The 16,502-nt window shown below is 37.7% G+C and overlaps 1 protein-coding gene across 7 annotated transcripts in view; it reads left to right on the plus strand.

Annotated features, from left to right (window-relative positions):
• Nucleotides 1-16,502, plus strand: part of BCKDHB (branched chain keto acid dehydrogenase E1 subunit beta) — a 165,525-nt gene that overhangs the window by 72,430 nt on the left and 76,593 nt on the right. For 6 of the 7 annotated variants that reach the window (XM_072855353.1, XM_072855351.1, XM_072855352.1 and 3 more), the window contains exon 9: nucleotides 5,998-6,084. The exons of the other annotated variant lie outside the window; for it this stretch is intronic. In XM_072855353.1, the coding sequence (XP_072711454.1) occupies nucleotides 5,998-6,084 (87 nt within the window). The remainder of the gene's footprint in view (nucleotides 1-5,997; nucleotides 6,085-16,502) is intronic. 7 annotated transcript variants of the gene reach the window in all.

The raw sequence follows: 16,502 nt of genomic DNA on the forward strand, positions 1-16,502 counted from the left end.
TTTTTGTAGTCTCTAAAGAACATGACCAAAAGTATGCAAAACTTCAAATGTGAAAGCGAGCATAAAAATAATTCCTTTTCTGTAAGAGATGGAAAATCTTTTTATTCTGAGAACAAGATTTTCTTTTTAAAGAAAATAAGCAACTTGCTATTGTGACACAATAACAGCCATTTATAATCTAATTCTGACTTCGATCATTTCTTTAAAGACAGTTGCTGTGTTAGTGAAGCAGCTGGTTACACTGGAAGTAGTGCTGTTGCTATATGTATAGAGTAATATTGTAAAATGCAGTTGACCATCAAACTCATTTTGGCTTAAGTCTGCTTTCTCCTAAGTAAGGGCATAGTATGTTATTGGTCCTGTCAGCACTGAGATTTCAAATTGCTTGGAAGTGCCAGACTTGTGTTGTTTTCTTCTATCATCAGTGCCTGTAGGAGAGTAGAAAGCGGCCAACATGACGAATTGAGAGTTGAACAGAAAAGTGATTACAGAAACTCTTGGATAAAGACTGTGGTCAGGGAGGTTGAAAATAATTTGCTCAGCTGCTTCACTGCAAAAGCACTCAGCTGCAGTTCAGAAAACCTTCAGAGTGCAATCTGAAAGCATTAGTCTTGCAAAGGCATTAGGGTTTTTTTTTTTACATTTCATTATCAGGGTGATCATGCTGCTAGCCTTTTGCTCTGACGCAATGTCAATTGTCATCCTTGTGGATGACATAGATGTAAAACAGTCCTGACAATGAAATTGAGGTGGAAAAGTATAGCCAATACTGGTTTCTGGTTTTGTTTTAGGGTTAATTTAGTAGCTGAAAGCCCTAGAGTCTTTTCTCTGATGACGGGATAAAGCACAGGTGACAGTGGTGTGCTGTGACCTGGGTCTCAGCTGCCCTCCAGAGGGAGGGGACACTGCTGAAGCTTTCTGTGAGCGAATCCTGATCTGCCTCTGATCTCTGAAATCTGTCTCTGGGGTGGCTTTGTGCTAATTGTACACTGCTGCAGGATAAATCAAATTATCTCCTTCAACTGGCTTACCCCCTGGCCCCTTCAGTGCTTGAGGAGATGCCAGGGATGGGCTGGGAACAGGAGGTTCTGGGTAGGGTAGGACCTCTCCTTTTTGGGAGCAGCCAAGGTTGCATCAGCTGAACTCAGTGTGAAAGTGCAGAGTGCCTGTGACACAAAGAGGAGCCATGCTCTCTAAATTCCTGGGTGTTGCTTCTGACTTTCCTCTACGGTTTGTTACTAAGGATGGTAAAAAAAAGTTTCCATTTTCATTTAATTTGAGATAGGAGATACCTACAGAATCTCTTAGCGCCTTCAGAAGTCTCTCTGGACTTTAAAGATCAGCAAACAACACCCTCTGGTTGTGGACATAAAGAAGGAACATTTTTATCAGTGCCAATCTCCTAAGCCACACCTTTTTTTTTTTTTTTTGAAGATGCGTTTTTAAAAGTCCTCTACAGGAGCTGCAGAATGTGCATGGGTTTCAAAATTTTAATCTCTTACTGAGGGAAGAAGAAATGTAAAGACTGGGGTTTTGGAAGATAGAGCGGGGATGTTGGGGAAATGGAGGAGAATCAAGCCCTTATAAAAATACAGGAAGTCTCTGGTTGAGGAGACAAAATAGATTGTTCATTGAAAGGTTATCCTTTTCTCTAGCTAATGCAAATTAAAAAAAACCCAAACACTTCAACTATCTGCCTTTTTAAAAGGTGATAAAATGGTTGGATTCTATGCTGGCCAATTTGTTACACTGTGCTGATTTAACCACTGTCTTCTCCAGTTTTATACCAGTGGTATTTCCTATTAAATTTGAAGGGTGAGGACCTCATTACGGCATATTACTGTCCTGCATTTATTTGGACTGTAAATGCTCTTCTGAATGTTGGGCTTTGGTTATGCCGGAGATTGATTTCTTGCCTCATTTGATTTGACAAGGACTAATGTTTTATAGTATATTTTAAAAATGAAGTTAATGTTTTACAGAAGAGCATTGATATCTGAAAATAATCATTAACAATGTCCACTGTGCCCTATGGATTGTAAAGCAGTTACTTTTGAAATTTTCCCTTTTAACTAATTAAACAGGAAATAAGATGAAATATCCATATGAAGATATAGAAATTAAATAAGTTAGCCATTCTAGAATACCAATGAAGGAAAAGGTTGGGCTTTTTCATCATGGGCTACGACTTTCTTCTAAGCTATATGGTCTGAAACATTTTTACATGGTAATATATATTTTAAAAATTTGTTTAAGAAAATCACATTGGTTGCTATTGGCTGCTGTTATTACTGTATAGTACTGTCATCTGTAAGGTAAAGAAAACAATATAATAATTAAAATGAAGAGGGCATACAGAGACCCAGTATGTTTGATGAACCAAAGTATCTTTCTACCAGTAATTTATTAATCTGATACCTTATGGAGCAATTTTTCCACAAACAAAAAAACCCCCAAAACTGTGTCCCAAATCAGTGAGAAGGAATAGTCTATAAAACTATGAAAAATTAGCAAGGAAGAAGCAAGTGGGGAGAAACAACTTAGAAATATATGATCAACAATTCATAATTAGATGCTCACAAAACAAATTATCATAGTTGAGAAGTAAGGCATTAGTGCTGCATTGACTTAACTATGTCATGTAAAGGCAGTGCTAGTGAATGGAAATAAAGTCACTGAGGTTTCTCAGACTGCAGAGTCTGATTTTTAATCTGTTTTTTAAAATGCTATCAAAGACATGGAAAACATTTAAAACTGTTACTGATAAGTTAGAGGTGACAAACAGCTGGAGAAACAGATAAAATAGACACTTCCTCACTGATAAAGAGAAGATAGGTTCGTCAACTGAGCTGGGTTCAGACACACAGTATATTTTTCAACATACAAAATTATATTTGGGTATCTTGAAATAATAAAAGCACACTATTTCCATCTTTATTCCAAGAAGCAGTTGTCCTTTAATGGCAAAACCCTCTTTCCCAAGAACAGGGAATTGCAGTCATCAGTTGCAACTGGACTCATGTTGTTATGCTTTGGCCAAAAGGCCTCATACATCCACGAGCTGCAGTATCGAGGTTACATTATCTCTGTATTTGGCATTGTTCTGAAAAAGGCTGGAATGCTGGTTCCAGATGGGTGTTCTTCAAGAAGGACATTGAAAACTGGAGATGATTCTGGGCAGGGTTGTAAGAATGATGAAGGAATTGGAAGTGTGCTGTATGGTGAAAGATTTAGAGCTCAGCCTGCTTAGTTTAGCAAAAGTGTGGTTAAGAGATCATTTGATCACAATCTTAACATATTCATGTGGGGAGCAGAAATGTGATAATAGATAGCTTCTCCATCTAGCAAACAGAAGTAAAATAAGAACCAACAGCTTGAAGTTGAGGTCAGCCAAATCAGTTTGGAAATACGGTGCAAAATTTCAGCAGGGAAGGCAGTTAAACACTGGAACAACTCACCAATAGCTGTGATGTGTTTGCAAACACTGGAAATGCCATAATTAAGATTGCATGTCTTTCTGAAAGACTCACTGTAGCTTAGAAACAAGTGTTAAATGTGAAGTAGAAATTGATGCAGGGGAGCCTGTAATGTTCAGGAATCGCAGTACTCATGTTCTTCCTTAAAGTCCAGGACTCTATTTGCAGTGCAGTATAGTAGTTAATTTCTGCTCATTTTGATTCTGGTTTAACCATTAGAAGAATTTGTACGGTATTTCTACATGGCACGATGTGGTGCAGGTACCCACGCCGACCCTGAACAAGCTAGGATGGGTACCAAAAGCACCAAAGCTATGCTAGCATGGTTTCCTACCAGGAGTGATATATAGTGCTTTTTAGCAGGGCTGAGATGCTTGTATGCAATGCTTGGGGATCACAGCTGCTTGCTCGCTCTTAACAAGCTCCTACAGGCAAGGAATCCTTGAAGCCCTTGGGAATCATAAGTAAAAATAAGGATTTTCATATAGGAGAAGCAGGTTTCCAAAATCAGATTTTTTCCTTTTTTTTTTCTTTATTGTTTACATGGATTCAATTTGAGAACAGATAAATTCATGCAAGAAAAGTTATCAGTTACTTAGAGCAAGAAACCATATTGGACTCAGGAAACCTGTGATGTGAAAATAGTTGGAGGCTGAGAAATGGTGAAGGAACACATTAAAGGCCCTATTCTTACTCTTTCCTAAGCATCAAATTATCTCCACTGTGGAGACAGGATACTGGCCTGCGGGATTACTGGTCTGATCCTATGTGGATTTTCTTATATGCGTTCTAACAGTGTCCGTTTCATATTATTAAATTCTGAGAAACCAAATCTGTAACTTTAATGATACCTTACAATGTTTCAAAGTGTGAACCTCTCAGAACAAATATATGCAAAAGAATCTTTGTTTAAAATAAGAGGCTTCTCAAGACCCTTAAAATTGATTAATTGTATCAGTTTTACCGTAGCAACTTAAAACTGGTTGTATCAGTTTTATCATAGCAACTTGAAACTGGAGTGTCCATTTTGTTTGTCGAACTGTCGTTTTGATGTATTAGACAGATTTATAGTGCAGTTAATGCCTCTGCTCCTTAGATATGAGTTTCCAGTGCTGGCAAAAGAAAGTCAAGAAATCAGCCTACGTAACTGTGGATTACTTTCCAACTGTTGAAGTGCCTTTTCCTGTCTTGTTTAGCTCTGAATGTTGTCAAACCACTTCATAGTACAGTATGTGGATCATCTTGTTTATAGGCCTGTGACTTGCCAGTACATCTGTGGATGAGCTACTTAGAGCCATCGATTGAGTCATTGCTAGAAAAGCAAAAGAATTCAAAAAGTACTTGAATCACAAGGAAAACTGTATAATTAAGGCATTGCCTTTATGTATTCTATTATGTGGACAACACAGAGCTGCCCAACTGGAGAATGTGCTGGTGTAGACGTTAAATTGAAGATCACAGCATTAAGAAAGTTTGACCTGATAGCTAGCACTGTCTTGGGCTTTTCCACTTGATGACTAATGGTACACCAGCAGTATGCTATATACTTATCTTAAAAATCTGACTGTAACTGTTCTTGGAGGATTAACATACACATTATTCTGATTTTTTTTCTGATGTGCATCTCCAGAAGTTCATGACACTTTTTTATACACACTATGAAATTATAAAATGTGTATTATGAAAAGTGAGACTTTGCTGCCATATTTCTGACCAAAGGTATCTGATATTGTTCGATTCTAGGCAATTTAGCATGTAGTTCCAATAAACTTCAAAATATTTGGGTGTGGTGAAGCTTTATACTCCCATCAGATTAAAAATATTTTGCTTTCATTGTTATGTTTCACAGTGAACCCAGTTTGTTTTCTGATTAAAAGATGCTTAGATCACCTTCTGTATATATTGTGCTATGTAATTATTTATAAAGTAGATCACATAAAAACTGCACAAACATTGACATTTAAAATCAGAAAATGTTACTTCTAATTGCTGTGTAAAACTTAAATAAGCAGCATTAATCCACATGACTGTTTTCTTGCTAAAATTTTTTTAACAGTTTTACATTCTGAATAGCTATGATTCATGACTTTACCTAGGATCTGGTTGTGCAGAGATATGTATCAGTGAAGGATTTCTTTACATGTGTGCCTTTTAGTATTTTCAGGATCCAAATTTTTACTGACTTCGTGTTAAAATCCTTATTCTCCTTCAGAAATGTTACAGTTTGCATTGATAGGGTAAATTCATATTCAATAGAATCAATTTTTATTCTTGATATTTACTTAAAATGGAGTGGAAGATGTAAACACTTTTATAGTAAATATAAAAACATCCTATTAATTACTCAATTTAGACTTTTAGGATGATTTATCTTTCAGTGAAAATGCAAGAGGGGAAAAGTAGCTACATTCTAACACTGCTAATAATGTCATGTATCTCATATATTCCACAAGTAGTGCAAGTAAGAAATCACAAGAGCTGTAATTTGATTACATTTTTGGGATTTGTTTTTCCTTTTCAGTCAGTGGTGAAGACTGGGCGATTGCTGATTAGCCATGAGGCTCCCTTGACAGGAGGATTTGCATCTGAAATCAGTTCCACAGTTCAGGTACACAGGTTATTTGTATTTAAGTGTTCTGCATGGCTGAATATGTTTACATATAGAAAGAATATTTATTACTACATTAAAAGTTGAGTTTTTCATTTTTTTTTTTAAGTTACTCTCTTTTACATTTTTATTAAATTTCAGTTTTGTGGATGCTTGCATTACTTTAACTCAACAGCTGAGAAACCATGTACCTACCAGGCACTGTGCATAGCATCTGCTAAGGTAGAAAATTTAATTTTCACTGAAAAGCAGGGAGGATATGTTGTCAGAGGCAAAGGAAAAATCTTTACGTATAGCCTGTTTTTAATGTAATTTTTTACCTTTCTTATAGTTTTATCCCCAAAGCTTCTTAAAAATACATTCTAGGAATGTTCAGACACAGGAGCAACAGCCAGGTCCAGTACAGTATAATGCAGTGTTAGACATAGTGTTCAGAGGCCTCATTAGGAAAGCAGTCTGCGAAAGTGGTTCATGTGTAGTAGTGGTGATGCTCACACATGTGTAGAGCTTGTGTGCACAGAACAGCTTTGAAAGGTTGAGATGTACATCAGTATCAGTTATCTGGAGCATTAGGCTTTAACTTTTTTGGAAGTCCTTTTGAGTTTTCTGACATGTTTTATATCTGTACTTGCATACAGATTTTCCCCTTAACTTGATTTCTTTCCTATGCACATCAGTGATACTGGTTTATAGAAACATCTACACTAATTGTGTCCATCAGCTCCTGACTACTATTTTACGGTTATTCTGTTCTTAGAGTAGTTAAATTATAGGACTAGAGAGAAATGGGATTCTAAAATTCACAAAATATAAACCACACAGGCAGTAGTTAGAGCTTGGCAATTAGCCTTTTTGTAGGAAGGAATAGAGTTAATTGTTCTAGGAATGTAATTTTGAATTAAATATGCAATAAGGACTCAGAAAACTAGGTTTCTTGATCTTTGTGATACAATTTATTTTAAAGAGTAATTGTATTCATTTTAATATAATTATATGAAGGTCATTCATTTTTTTTTCTACCAAAATTTCGTCTTTGAGAATCAAATATTTATCATCCTTCTAAGTAATTAGTATTTGACCTCCCTTCTTTTACAGGTAGCCTCTTTGATTAAAATAGATCTAGTAAAGTCATAAGGTACTGTCAACTGTGAGTGATGAAAGTGATGATTTTTCTTAAATTCTTACAAAAATGTGAAGTAACTCAACCAAAAGAGCCTGTCTTTTAGTGTCTTGTGTTATTATTAACACTTGAGGAGGAAACTATTCTAAGCTGTGCAGCAATCTCATAATTTACTGTCATAACAAAGGAAAGCATATGTGTTGGAGAAAAAAATGAGTTATAAAGAAAAAAAGCTTATCAGTAAATATTATTGGAAGAGCATGGGATGCTCAGTATATTGCTGAAACTACAAAATGAGTTTTTATTCTCCTCAGACCTCCACTGAGAAAGGTACTTACCTGATTGATCCACCTTGGGGTTGTTTTTCACATCAGAGATGTATCTTGACAAATATAACTTATTTAGAAAACAAAGTTTAAAATGCTTTAATAAAGGGCTACTTATTTCTGTCAATATTGAAAGCAAATCTTTGTTTCATGATAGCTCATAATTTTACATTCATATTTTTTAGGAAACTACTATTTGTATCTTGAGAAATATTAGTTAATTTATCACACATGCTACCTCAGAATAAATTGGAATATAACTCTTTGGCATTGAATTTATCCATGGCGAGTTTCTTTCATATAAATTCGTTGACTTGAATCTGTGTTATAACCGTATTGTCATTACTCTTTATATCCATTCTTGAAGATTCTATCATCTGTACTAAAATTTTGATACCAGTTATTTTTAAGAATATTCATACTGCAAAAGAGATTAGAATAATATTTACAAAGCATTACAAGTTTTTAAAGAACAGTGTTGCTTTAGGCACAATAAAGACCTTGCTTTTTTATTCAGTTAAAACACTTGATCTTTAAATGATCAAGTTAAGTCCATATGTCTAATATCACTGTGCTGTAAAAATAAAAATGAAAAGTGAAATTCTCTTTTGCTGGATACAATGCATACTGAGAATGCCAAAAATTGGGTATTGCAGTTGGCTTTAGTTTCCTCTTACACATGGAAATAATAAGACTTCGATAAAGTGTGTCCAGTTGGATTAGATGGTTAGTTTCCATATTGTTATTCCATCCTTGCTGTGAGGTCTCTCATCATAGAAATAAGGTGAATAAAAGTACATAGGTTATTTTAAAAGTTAACTGTCACAAACCCTTCATGGTGATGTACACTTCAAGGAAAAGAGTACAAATGGAAATGATGGCTTTCACTCACGAACTATAGGAGAAAACTGTATTGAACAGTTTTCTTTTTGCATATAAGAGATTAAAAGCAGCATTTGGAGAGCATATTAAATAAGATTTGTTCTGTGTCAAATACAGGATATTTAAAGGGGCACATTATTGCATTAAGTAGTCATTTACTCTGATGTCTCAAACACATAAAACTAAGAACAGGATGAAGCGGTGTATTTAAAACTCTACATGGTATGACTTTGCCCTTTGTACTGATCTTCCATATGTGATCTCAACGAGTATTCTGAAGTGAACAACAGACGATAGGATAAATTCAATACAGCTACAGTTAATACTTCATATTGATTATATTCTGTATAAAAGCTTGCAAAACTGTCATGTTCAGCAGAGAGGGCACTAAACTTTTGCTTAAGGCATATGGTTGGAGCACAGTTTGAGAAGCCTTGGAGAAGGGCCTGCTGAGATGTCACTCCAAAATAATGAGGCATTGGGTGTGGAAATCATCAGAACATTAATCACTTGTAATATAAAAGAATGTAAATCCAGTATTTGTGTCCCTGTTTAAGAAAAAAAAAAGAGAAAAGGAAAAAAGAAAAAGGAAAAAGAGACAAACAGGATGTTTTCAAAGAGGGATGAGAGGGAGGAAAAAGGGAAACAGGAGTAGATTATGTTGTGTGATAAAAGGCTCATCTCCGTGCGCACACACACACATACATGCAAAGGAGGGAGCCCAGAGGCACAGCGGCAGGCAGGGGAACCCCAATAACGCAGTCCGGGCAACGGAGCCCCCAGCTCAGCTCCTGCCAGGGCTGTCCCCAGCCTCAACCCCATGGGCCAGGATGGGGACGCCCAGCACCCAGAGTCAGGGACACTCTGGACCACTCTGCAGACTGAGGGGGATTGCTGCCTGCCAGCATTTGGGACTTAGTATGGGATGCAGGGAGGAGCATTTTGGAATCATACAAGACTTATGGGATGTTTAGAGGAGGAACCAAAGGTGGGGAGAGGTGGGGACCAAGGTGGTTTGGGGAGGAATAGATATGGGAAAAATGAGAGATAAGGGGATAAAAAGGACTGGCTGCGTATAAACAGGCTGGTTGGTATGACTGGCCATGCCCTGTGCCTGATGTGTCCTGTCTTCTCATTAAACTTCATTTCTAACTATTTTCCTGGGTGAGACTCTTTCTGCTCTTCCTGGGAAGAGTATAGGGACGCTGCCTGGTTGTTTAGGGATGGGATCAGGAAGGCCAAGGTGCAGCTGGAGCTGAACTTGGCAAGGAATGCACAGAATAATAAGGGCGGCTTCTACAGGTACACCCCTCCCCCCCCAATGGTCGCATCCAGAGGGTAGTGGTCAACGGCTCAATGTCCAGATGGAGATCGGTGACAAGTGGTGTCCCTCAGGGGTCCGTACTGGGACCAGTGCTGTTTAATATCTTCATCTAAACCATGGGATCAAGTGCACCCTCAGCAAGTTTGCAGATGACACCAAGCTGTGTCGTGGTTGACACACCAGAAGGATGGGATGCCATCCAGAGGGACCTGGACAAGCTCAAGAAGTGGGCCTATGTGAACCTCATGAGGTTCAACAAGGCCAAGTGCAAGGTCCTGCACCTGGGTCGGGGCAACCCCCAGTATCAATACAGGCTGGGGGATGAAGGGAATGAAAGCAGCTCTGTGGAGAAGGGCTTGGGGGTACTGGTGAATGAAAAGCTGGATGTGAGCTGGCAATGTGTGCTCGCAGCCCAGAAGGCCACCCGTATCCTGGGCTGCATCAAAAGAAGCATGGCCAGCAGGTCGAGGGAGGTGATTCTGCCCCTCTGCTCTGCTCTGGTGAGACCCCACCTGCAGTACTGCGTCCAGCTCTGGGGTCCTCAGTATAAGAAGGACATGGACTGGTTGGAGCGGGTCCAGAGGAGGGCCACAAACATGATCAGAGGGCTGGAACACCTCTCCTCTGAAGAAAGGCTGAGAGAAATGGGGTGGTTCAGCCTGGAGAAGAGAAGGCTGTGGGGAGACCTTATAGCAGCCTTTCAGTACTTAAAGGGGGCTTATAAGAAAGACGGGGACAGACTTTTTAGCAGGGCCTGTTGCGATATGACAAGGGGTAATGGTTTTAAACTAAAAGAGGGTAGATTTAGACTAGATTTAAGGAAGAAATTTTTTACAACGAGGGTGGTGAAACACTGGAACAGGTTGCCCAGAGAGGCCCCATCCCTGGAAACATTCAAGGTCAGGTTGGTCGGGGCTCTGGGCAACCTCATCTAGTAGATGATGTCCCTGCTGATTGCAGGGGGGTTGGACTAGATGACCTGTAAAGGTCCCTTCCAACCCAAACCATTCTATGATTCTATTCTGTGTGCATGTGTGTGTATGGAGGTCTAAGTGCCAGACACTGGAGTCAGAGCATGGGTCATGGGTGCCAGTGGGCCCAGGGTGCTGCACTGGCAGTGAGTGTGGTGTCTATCACTAGCAAGTATCAACCTGGACTAGCTGGGGGTAGGTTAAGTGAGCCAGATGTGTGTGTATATATATGTGTGTGTCTCAGAGTGAGTCAGCTGGAGAAGTTGGCTATTGAAGGAACCAGGATGTCCAAGCCAACTGGAGAGACCATGGGGTCTGGGGTCAACTGAGACACCCATTGGTGTGTGTCTGGCAATGAGTGAGACAACAAGGGAGATGGAGGATCCAGGGCAAGCTACTGGACGGACTGTGGTGTTGAAGCCCAGTTACTGCAGGGATCTGCAGTGTGTGTGTGTCTGTGTGGTGGTGTGTCAGTTGGGGTGGATGTCTGTCCCAGCAGCTGGAGTGGGACTGTGAGCAGGGGCTTGTGTGTGCAGGTGCCAGCAACTTGAGACACTGAGGATCTTGGTCTTAGGAATTTATATCAGGGTAATGCAAGTGCATGTTGTATTATTCTGCCTTTCACTTTTGTTAATCTTGTAATTGCTTTATTTTAATTAATTTGTAATGTTTCACCTTTTAAGTGTCTACTGTTCCAGAGCTACTTATAGGTGAGGTTGACCAACCTATGTGTGTAGTTTTTATAATTAAAGCAATGTTTCTGAAATTAGGTTAAGGTCTAATCCATGGCTATCTTTCAGTAGTGCCCCTGTGGTAAAAAGCTACCTTACAGAGCAGCAGCTTGCAATCCCACTTCCTCCTTATCATTCTTGTTTTAGCAACAAAATGAAGGTGATGGTGTGACACAATTTCAGAAAGAAGTGCAAGACTTAGTAGGGGACTATGAAACAATAGGTTCTACAAGGGAAAATGAACTCAGTTTTGTGAAGAACTAATCCTTAATTTTAGAAGTCTTTCATGCTTGCAAGGGTTGATAACCATTTTATCAGATCTCTTTATTTGTAGCTGCTGCTGTGTCATCCGTGTTCCAATTTAAGTTGCGATGTGTTGCTTTTTTATTGCAAATGAAGGGATTATTATTCTAGGTTGCTTTTACTGGGATGAGCTTTTGAGCATAGATGTATTGATCTCTTTGTAGAAAGATGAGTTCCTTCTGAATAGAGCACTCCTGTTGAGCTTGCAGTGTAAAGAAGGTAAGGAATCCAAACACAAAGCTGTAATCCTGCAGTAACTGACCATCATCATTTGAAAGAGTGCTTTAGATAATAAAGGTTTTGGTTTCAACAATGAGTAGTTATTGAAAGGCTCATCTAGAACTAACTCAAAGGTGATCTTTTTTTCTTTAAGTTATTACTATCATCTTTTCGTATTATTTCAAAATTACTTATCTTTTACTCTGGGATGTAATATATTAGAAAGCTAAACTTACACTGAACGTCTTCTGAATCTTATTGTAGTCTAAGCAACATACCAGATTTGAAGAGAATTTTCAGATTCTGTTTTAGGAAGGACTTAAATGAAACTTTTTTCTTTCCTCTAAAAGTGGGTGGTTTTTCAATATGAAATCTCAAACACTTATATTTTATTTGGACATACTGTATTAGAAGAGAATTTATGAAATTTGGGTATGGCTGAAAATTTCATGACAATCTGAAGAATACTGTCTGGCCTTTCATTAAAAACATTTTGAATTATACAGTTTTGAGAGAAATTTCATGTAAGCCTGAAACAAACAGCTTTTGCTTTTAAAATTGAATTTCTAATAGTCACTAATATAATATGCAGTTCTTGCCTTTTGCTGGTTTTACGTAGCTACTGTGTATGATAGAATGTGCACATATTGTGAACAATAGAGGCTGTTCTGCTTAATTTCTGGCACATCTGGGTCCAATAAATAGCAACTGCTTGACTGCAAGACTTTGTCAGCACTGAATTGGCATAGTACAATATGTAATGTTCTTTCTTGTTATTCAAGTCACCTTTCTTGTCGTTCTTTATCCAAACTCTTTCACAAAGCCTATATTACTGTTCTGAGAAGTGAAGGCAATTTGGTGGAGAATATACTTAGAAATTGGAAATTGAGGAGAACAGAATTAAGATCGCTGGGGAAATTTATAGGTTGTTGTTGAAGATATGTGCCTGTTGGGAAAGGATTAAGATGTGTGTACTGATTAGTGGCTTGACTTTTCATTTCCTGGTTTTTAGGGCTTGTACATCAAATGTATTGTACCTTTCCCGCTTTCTATGGGACTAGATGTGGGAAGGTTGTATTATGGTTACCATAATATGGTGGTTCCTATTTTCTGATAGGACTGAAATAAATGTAGGGAATTAGCACATACCATCTGACATTGTTCTGGCAAATACAGAAAATGTATGTCATAGGAAGGTCTTGCTGGTTTCTACCTATTGTCTACAAATAATGGTTAAGTTACTGAAAAACAGAAAATGCTTACTGAATTTGCATGTTTTTGTTTAAGGAATTTAAAATTTCATTTAGAAATTTTGATCTTTGTGTATGTCAATGTTACAGCAGCATACACCATGAAAATATATACTGTTATTAAGATACAAGAAATGCACGTGACTGAAGAAAGTGTTAGCTGTCTGGTAAAGATCATTGCTGTCTATAAAATAGCAAGTTGGCACAGTGTTTTTTTATAGAGGGTTGCACATATGTAAAAAGGAATGTATTTTCTTCATTCTTACAAGAACAGAGCAATTCTGGTTTAATTGTGGTTTTCTGTCTTTAGTAGCACAGTTTATTTTCTTACTGCGCGGTGACTAATTTGTCCCTGGGCATCTGGCTACGCCTTGTGAGGATCTGGGGAACAGGGGATGTTGGGTCAGCTACCAAAGAAATGTACGGGTGAACAGAGCTCAGTCCTCAGGAGTCCTTCCAGAGGACTCGCTGTGTTTCTCAGAGTTGCACAGGAGTTTCGTCTTACAAAAGATTGACATTAATCAGGGGATAGGTCCCAGCAAATTCAATGAAATAACCTGTTTCTGAGGATCGAGTTACATGATCTTATTTTTTCAATTCTTCAGTTCTGTATCTAAAAATTGGTTATAATAATCTTTGTCTGTTTGGACTGGTGGTGCTTTAGATTTCCTCCTGCTGCTGCAAAATAAGGCCTAATCTCCAGTAAGTGGTGTAATTTCCTGCTTGTATGTGACATTAGGAGAAACTATTAGACAAGCGATTTTTGTGAGAAGCATTTCAGGAAAAGGAAAAGTGGATATGTCTAGGAATGCTTTTCAAAGACATAAGAGTTTCAGAGCAATTTTATTCTAAAGCGGGTTACTATAGAAAGAATTTGCCAAAACAAAAAAAAAGCTTGAACAACAACAACAAAAAATGTCAATAATTTCAGCAGCATGGAGATTTAAAGTAAAATAGCCCTAAGTCTGATATTGGACAGGAACTGTCTTAAATAACTATTATTTTACAGAGTCCTAACAAAAAAATTTCACCTTTCCGACAAAATGCTTTCAGAATGTTTGAACTGAATAATTTCTCATACTATTGCGTTATGTGTCTTTAGAATTTGAGATGTTGAGATATTCCAAACAGTCTTATCATTTAACAGTCTTATTCATCTCATGAGCTGAAGTTATTGTAGTTATTCCCACTGAAGCTGTGACAGTCCTCCAATGCTCTTTGTGGTGCTTTGAGGAAGCTATTGCAATGAAGTAATCCAAAATATTTGCGAGACCAGGTTTGAGTTTCAGATTACGCATCTGTGTGTCTGTACTTAGTGTAATAGGAGTGACTTGAGTAACTTGAAGTGGTCTGTTGTGGGGTTTATTTTGAAATTATGGTGAGTAACATCAAATCTTGTGCTGGTGCCACTTAAAATCTAATTGTAATGAACAGGCTGTAAACCTGTATTAAAGTCTGTCTTTATTGAAAGCAATGCTTCCAGTGTAATTGTTATTCATTTATATTTAAACAATTTCATTCTCACGGTATGTGTTCAAGCAAATTGCCTTTTGAACTGACCATTGAGATATAATGGAATGTATACATCTTAAGAAGTTGGAGAAGCTTGAGGTACAAATTGTTAGAACTACTTAATTATAGAAACGAAGGGCATTTGAAATGATTCTCTATTCAGTTGGAGAAATAATAAAAGAAGACTCAAACATGTTTTTCCAAGTTCATTAGAAAGATAATTGAGCACAGGCCAGCCTGGACAGCTTTTTGTAGGACATAGACTTTTTTCACTGTTGAGTACCATTTCATGGAATGGCTAAACAAAGAGGCTCTGGACTAAATGTAACATGGATACCTAAGAAAAAGGCATGCTAAAAGATGCAGGCACAGGAGTATGGTCGTTCAGCTGACATAAGAAAATTATTAAATCTGAATTCATGTTCTTTAACTTTGCTTTGACACAGTCACAATAGGCAGTAAAATTGGAAGAGATGAAATATTGACACAATGTAGTCCTTCATTTACTATCCTATTTAACTTTGACACTTTCGCTCTTTTAGCCCATCTAGCAGGAATCACGAGCTATAAAAGCCTGGTTTTATAGACCACAACGCCAGTTTCTGTCACTAGGAGTATGATCTAGGAAATGCTGGTATAGAGTATAAAGAAAGGCTGGAATAAACACAGGGAAGTAAATTCAAGTTGGGTATAAAATGTATAATAATGTCATAGAAAAAGGGCAGTGATTTGAAGGAAAAGAAAATCAAAACATATAGAAATATGCCAGAATAATGGAGAAGAATAATGTTATTTCCTAAGTAAGGAGTAGGGAGTAGTAAGGGAAATATCATCAACATAAAGTTGCCATTCAGTGACTGGAGTCAAAGGTGTATGTGAAAGGTGCATGAAGATGTTCCTTGTGTTTATAAAATATGAATATAGGCAGTTCAGTAAACCCCCAATTTATGATGCAGCATGAACTAGAAGCAATTTTTGCTATGCAAGACTTCAGACTTGCATAGCATTGAATGTCATCAGCATATTTTGATAAGCAATGTAGAAAATAAAAGTGAATAGACAAAATGTTACAAAACCAAGATTTTTCAAAGGAAATAAAGCTGTATTATTTCATCAACAAAACCTGAACTTTATATACTACAAAAAATGTTTGAAAAGTAAGATTCACCAGTGATACTGAAAAGTTCAGTAAAATCAATATAAAAAGATGCTCTTTCATATTAAGAATTTGACTTATGAATTTAATGTGAATCTTTTATACTATTTATCAAACTAAGAGTTATTCTGTATCTTGAAGAGCTTTCTAAAGAGATTGGATACAGCAATAAACATTTGAGATTTTCTGTTTTCTTTTGTAAATAGAAGACCAAGCTTTGTGCCTTGTACTCCACTGCGTGCCCTCTTCTAGACCTTTGCCCCTCATGGCTTGTGAGATTCTCTGCTACAGTGCCTGCACAGTACCTGGGGCTTGCGAGCCCAGCTGTAGGGATTTGGTGGTTGTGTTTGTCTGGCAGAGATGATATTTTTCTGAACCTGTATCACTTTCAAAAGGGGACCAAAATCCAACAAGCAATGAATGTTCTCAGCGTAGTGCCTGTATTTTCTCCACGCTAACTCTGAGGCCAAAATTGTTCTGGATGTTACACTGAAGTCTCTTATTATACAGTTTGACTTGCTGTGTGGAAGTATTTTAATTTTCATCTTGTTTCATGTTCTGATGCCTATGACCTGTACAGAAGTCTTGTTTCGTAACTATAAGAAATGCAGCAAAAGATGAGTG

Source organism: Ciconia boyciana, chromosome 3 (assembly GCF_034638445.1).
Source record: "Ciconia boyciana chromosome 3, ASM3463844v1, whole genome shotgun sequence".
Lineage (NCBI taxonomy): Eukaryota > Metazoa > Chordata > Aves > Ciconiiformes > Ciconiidae > Ciconia > Ciconia boyciana.